Raw genomic sequence first — 6541 nt, 5'->3', positions numbered from 1 at the left:
ATGGACAATCAAGTGAAATGCAATGAGGTCAACTGCACCAACTGCAGCCTGGATTACAGCATCCACCAGGGCTTATTCTCAGCTGTCTACATCTTTATCTTCATCCTTGGCCTGCCCACCAGCCTCCTGTCGCTGTACCACAGCTACCTGCAGGTCAGGGAGGGTAACGAACTGGGCATCTACCTCTGTAACCTGACCATCTCCGACCTGTTGCACCTGGCCTGCCTGCCCCTGTGGATTCAGTACCTGCTGCAGGGGGATAACTGGGTGCATGGGGAACATCTGTGCCGGCTCACCGGTCTCGTCCTCTACGAGAACATCTACGTCAGCATCGCCTTCCTCTGCTGCATCTCCATGGACCGCTACCTGGCGGTGGTCCACCCCTTGAGGTTCCACGCCTTCAGGACGGTGAAGGCGGCCGTTCTGGTCAGCGTCCTGGTCTGGAGCAAAGAGATCGGGACGGCCCTCTTCATCTTCGGACACAACGAGACGGTGATGGACCGGAACAACCACCTGTTGTGCTTCGAACATTATCCCATTCAGAGCTGGCAAAGGAATGTCAACTACTACCGCCTCACCGTTGGCTTCCTTCTCCCCGTGGCCCTGCTCTCGTTCTTGTACCGCAGGGTGCTGATGTCCATTCACAGGAGCACAGGAATTCAGCAGGAACAAAAGTTGAGGATCAAAAAGTTGGTGCTAAGTGCCATTGGCATTTTCTGCATCTGTTTTGTACCTTATCACCTCATGCTGCTGGTCCGAACTCTGTTTGAGAAAACGTGCCAATCCGTGAGGAACATCTTCCACTTTTACCACTTCGGGCTACTCATGACCAGCTTAAACTGCGTGGTCGACCCCTTCCTCTACTCCTTTGTCTCCGAGAGCAGCCAAGGGGTCCTGATGAGGCTCCTTGAGCCCCTGACCAACCTCTTCCATGAGCGGGAATCCGCCAACTTTAACTCTCGGATCGCCAGCTTTGCCTCAAGGCCTAGCATCCGCTCGAATGCGAGAACTTCCAGGCCATGTAATGCATGTTGACCTTACCAGGGCTGCACTGAGTGAGTGTGGCCCTGTATGACATGCGTCCCTTCACATGGACATGAAATAGTAGAGACATAGTCTCCAGAGTCAGCCCTGTCTGTCCCACGGTGCGAGTTCATTCCAAGAGCTCTCCCGAGTTAAAGAAAAATCAAACTCGTGGTAAGCACGGAGAATGAACGTAGCGGGTACGTCGGAGCTCGGGGACATCTCTTAGTGCTAACGGCAGGTTCTCAGGAAGACTCGCTAACGTGCAGGCAAACTCGGGAGAACTCGTGAAATGAACTCGTTCCGCGGGACAGTTTGAAAACAGGGCCTACAGCCCAACCTGCCCAAACACCAAACAACATGTCCCATCTACACTAGTCCCACCTGCTTGCGTTTGGCCCATATCCATCTAAAATGTTTCCTATCCATGTACCTGTCCAGTCGTGATATTCCATGGTTTGTTTTGGAAGATCTGCCTAGTCCCCACCTCACTGAAGTTGATTGTTTCCAATAGACAAGAAAGTGCCGGTACCTACACAATAGTTCGCAATACGATGTTGGTTTCTGTACGTCAACATGTCTGGGACTTTCTAGAGGTGCCAGTATGCCATACCGTCACAATAAAAGAACAGTTGTTTTCTAGTTAAGGGGGATTGCCATATGTGTTGCACTTTCTTTTTTTCAAAGTACTTTCCGTTGATGTTCCTCTCCTTAATTGCCAATGTATTTTATTTTTAAAAAGTCACTGCTTGAAAACCAAATGTTTGCGTTAGAATACTTACTCTGTGCCAAGAATCGGTAATTCTTTCAGACAAGTCAAGTCAAGTCAAGTTTATTCGTCACATACACACACGAGATGTGCAGAGAAATGAAAAGTAGCAATGCTCGCGAATCGTGCAAAAAACAAACAAACAAACTACAAACAGAATCACATGATCACATATTACATATTTGTGGGAGGAAGGGAAGAAAAAGGAAAAAAAACAGCAATTTAAAAAAGACACCACACAACAGTAAATTGGTACAGTAAAGTTAGTCCCTGGAGAGATAGGAGTTTACAGTCCCAATGGCCTCTGGGAAGAAACTCCTTCTCATCCTCTCCGTTCTCACAACATGGCAACGGAGGCGTTTGCCTGACCTGACCAACAGTCTGGAACAGTCCGTTGCTGGGGTGGAAGGGGTCTCCCATGATCTTGTTGCACCTTCTGATGTATAGTTCCTGCAGGGGGACGAGTGTGGTTCCCATAGTGCGTTCGGCCAAACGCACTACTCTCTGCAGAGCCTTCTTATCCTGGGCAGATGTAAACGGATGGTTTACAATAAAAGACACGGAGTGGCTGGAGTAACTCAGCAGGTCAGGCAGCATTTCTTCTGGGGGTCATGGATAAGTGCTGTTTTAGGTTGGGACATTTCTTCATCTCCTTATCTCACACCTGTCTTCTTCCCATCCCTGGCCTTTCTCCATCCATCTGCCGTTCAAACCCCCCTCACCTGTATCTATCTGTGCCCACCTATTTCAGTATAAACCAGCATCTGCAGTTCCCTTTAACACAATCCACCTTTCACTTGCCAGGCTTTGTGCTGTTCCCACCTCCTTTCCAGCGTCCCGAATACAATCAATCTGAACAAGGGTCCCAACTCAAAACGTTGCCTTTTCCATGAAGCATTTTGCTTGATTATCATCCACTTTTATCTCTTTTTCACACCTTACCCTTTCATATCTTTATGTCTCTCTCTTCCCTGACTCTCATTCTGAAGGAGAATCGCGAACCTAAATGTCACCCATTCCTTCTCTCCAGAGATGCTGCCTGTCTTGTGGAGTATTCCAGCACTTTGTGTCAATGTTCTCCAGAGATGCTGCCTGACGCGTTAAGTTACTTCAGCACTTGTTCAGAAATTGCAGGGATGTACGAAGTTTGCGTTTGGTTTCCTGCAAGGATTAGGATTAAGTGTGACATTTTAAGAGGATGAAAAATTGAATTGGCAACAGACTTTCTGGTTAGATGTAAGTTTTGGTTCCATTCACTCTTCACACCCACCCTCCCCTTAGTTAAGCAACACCTCCATTTTTTAAATTCTCATCCTTGGCATTGTCCTTTCCAGTCCCACCTCCAATTCTCCCCCTAACCCAAGTCCTCTTAGGGGCAGCATGCTGGCGCAGCGGTTCGATCCTGACGGGTGCTGTCTGTACGGAGTTTGTACGTTCTCCCCGTGACCTGTGTGTTTTTTCTCCGAGATCTTCGGGTATCCTCCCACACTCCAAAGACGTACAGGTATTGACTTGGTCTAAGTGTAAATTGGCCCTAGTGTGTGTAGGATAGTGTTAATGTGCAGGGATCGCTAGTCGGCGTAGACTCGGTGGGCTGAAGGGCCTGTTTCGTCGTTGTATCTGTAAATGAAATTAAACTAAAGGGGAGAAAGTTGAGCACTTGTCTCACAGCACCAGGTTTGATCCTGACCTTGGGTGCTGTCTGTGTGGAGTTTGCCTGTTCTCCGTGACTGCCCGGGTTTCCTCCCACCTCCCAGAACGACGTGCGGGTTTGTAGGTGAATTGGCCCTCTGTAAATTGCCCCCAAGTGTGTAGGGATTGGCTGGAAAAGCAGGATAACATAGAACTAGTGTGAACGGGTGATCGACGGTCAGCGTGGGCTCGTGCGGATCAAACGACCTGTTTCCATGCTGTATCTTTCAATCATTCATGTTGGTTGTCAGTCATCCCAGACCCGGGATATCTGAGCAGGAATCCCTCAGGCAATGTCCAGGCACAATCATCTTCAGTCTCCTGATCAATTCCAGGCTTCAGTGCAGAGAGCCGCCGGCAGTAATATGACAAGGTAACATTGACTCCTCTAACTTCAGATAGCCTTTGCTTTCTCTCTCCTTCCCCTTCCCCTTCCCAGTTCTCCCAGTAGTCTTACTGTCTCCACCTCTTTTTGTCCCGCCCTCTCCCCTGACAGTCTGAAGATGGGTCTCCACCCGAAACGTCACCCATTCCTTCTCTCCAGAGACGCTGCCTCGCCCGCTGAGTTACTCCAGCATTTTGTGTCTACCTAAGACTCTTCCCTTTTGCTTAAATCTGGAGGTTTATTAATGTGTGGCTGTTCATGGAGGGGTTGCTCCAGTTCAGTTCACTTTAGTTTATTGTCACGTGTACCGAGCTTTTGTTGCGTGCTCCGGTCAGTAAAAAGACAACACATGATTACAATCCAGCCATTTAAAGTGTACAGATGGAGGATAAGGGAACAAGGTTTAGTGCAGTTTAGAAAAGTCCAGTAAAGGGCTCCACCTGTCAAATGTGGGAGATCAGGGAGCAGTCAAGTGTCTCTGACAACTATGTGGTACAGCTGCAACTCTTACACTGCACAGATCTATTGCAGCAGAGCCTGACTACGGCTGCTAACTGGGTGGAGTTTGCACCTTCTCCCTGTGACCGCGTGGGTTTTCTCTGGGTGCTCCCATTTCCTCCCACATCCCAAAGGAGTGCAGGTTTGTAGGCTAATTGGCTTCTGTAAATTGTCCCTAGTGTGTAGGGTAGTGCTAGGGCAATGGGTGTTCGTTGGTCAGCGTGGACTAGGTGGGCCGAAGGGCCTGTTTCCACGCTGTATTTCTAAACTAAACTAAACTAAATCCACTGGATTGATCAGCCAGATGAATATTGTGGCTTTAAGATTAGAGTAACAGAGTTATATGACTTGTCCGTGACTTGTCCATATAGAGTTTATAACCTTGTCCATGTTGAGAAGAGATTCCTTGTCCATGTTGAAAAGAGAGATTCACTACTCTCTTTTCACACAGAGAGTGGTGAATCTCTGGAACTCTCTGCCACAGAGGGTAGTTGAGGCCAGTTCATTGGCTATATTTAAGAGGGAGTTAGATGTGGCCCTTGTGGCTAAGGGGATCAGGGGGTATGGAGAGAAGGCAGGTACAGGATACTGAGTTGGATGATCAGCCATGATCATATTGAATGGTGGTGCAGGCTCGAAGGGCCGAATGGCCTACTCCTTGCACCTAATTTCTATGTTTCTATGTTGACCAAGTTGACATTCTAAACAAGTCCCATTTTTGATTGGCCCATAATCTTCAATACCCTTTTTATCTGACAAAATGTTTAATTCAATCAATACTTTGTCATTCAAAAATACACCAATAAATGCAAGTCTGAACAAAATTTTGTTGCATCTGGCTCACCATGCAAAATAAAATAACAAAAAGATAAAATAGATAAAAAGATAAAATAGATAATCGTGGCAGCACATTACATGGAATTCAAGAGTCTGATGGCTCGGGGGAAGAAGCTGTTGCAAAACCTAGCCGTTCTGCTCCTTATACTGTGATACCTTTTGCCCAAGGGCAGCAGAGTGAACAGTCCATGATGGAGATGTGTGGGGTCTTTTATAATGCTGTTGGCCTTAGACAAGCAACGTTTGCACGCAATGTCCCGGATTGATGGAAGAGAAGTCCCGATGATTTTTTCAGCCGTCCTCACCACTCTCTGCACGGACTTCCAGTCGGAGGCTTTGCAGTCCCCAAACCAGACACAGATGCAGCTGGTCAAAATGCTCATGCTAATCGTACCTGCTTCTATAGCTTCCTCCACCAGGTCGTTTCTAGAAAGAGGCTCTCTTCTGAATGAAAAGAAAATTGTACCTGAGACTACTCTTAAATCTCTCCCCTCTCTCCTAGAGCCTCCTCTACTGTGGGTAAAAGACTGTGAATGTCCACTTTATCCATGGCCCTCTTGATCCTGTAAGATCATTCCTAAGCCTCCTAGGCAACAAAGAAAATATTCCCAACCTATTTAAATCTCTCCCTATAACTCAAACATAGAACAGTAGAGCACAGGAGCAGGCCCTTCAGCTCACAATGTCTACACTGAACATGATGCCAAGACCAACTTGCACATAATCCACATTAGTTCTGTTTCCTGCACATCAATGCGCTTATCCAAACACCACTATCGTATCTGCCTCTACCACCACTCCCGGCAATGCGTTATAGGCACCCACCACCCTCCCCTCTGTATTAAAAAAATCTTGCCCTGCACAACTCCTTTCTAACTTTGCTCCACTCTCAGTTTAAAGCTATGCCCTGTAATATTTGAATTTTCCATCCTGGAGAGAAAACGTCGACCTTGCAATAGACATGTCAGGTTCAAGCATGTTTTTAAAAAAATGTTGAGGAATGATTGGAACTTCATCTGCCCTCTGTTATACTTTAAGTTTTGTGATTCAATGTTGGTTTAGCCAAGCACAGTAAATCCTGGGGAAATCCATACAGATACACCCTGATTAATGTTATAGCTCCAATGGCTTGAAAATGTCTTCCCACACATTAGACACATCAGCAGCAGCCAAGGGATGGATAAACTCTCATGAGTCTGCTGCCTTAACTGCTTGAACAGACATCAGTGACATTTGTTCCCTGCTACGATGTCAGATACTTGGGAAAATTATTTCTGGAGTTGTGTTTGTTTTCCCCCGAGCCTCTTTGCTGATTGTATTAGTCATATAGAGAGATA

General features: G+C 47.0%; 1 protein-coding gene across 1 annotated transcript; it reads left to right on the top strand.

Moving 5' to 3' along the window:
* Positions 1-2052, top strand: LOC129700052 (ovarian cancer G-protein coupled receptor 1). The gene has a single exon (XM_055640227.1). It carries the CDS (start codon positions 1-3, stop codon positions 1033-1035), a length of 1035 nt encoding a protein of 344 aa, XP_055496202.1. The 3' UTR covers positions 1036-2052.
* The last annotated feature ends 4489 nt before the right edge of the window (positions 2053-6541 follow it).

This window comes from Leucoraja erinacea, chromosome 9 (genome assembly GCF_028641065.1).
Source record: "Leucoraja erinacea ecotype New England chromosome 9, Leri_hhj_1, whole genome shotgun sequence".
In the NCBI taxonomy this organism is placed as follows: Eukaryota; Metazoa; Chordata; class Chondrichthyes; order Rajiformes; family Rajidae; genus Leucoraja; species Leucoraja erinaceus.
The sequence above is the reverse complement of the archived record's forward strand: the minus strand, read 5'-3'. Positions and strand labels throughout refer to the sequence as shown.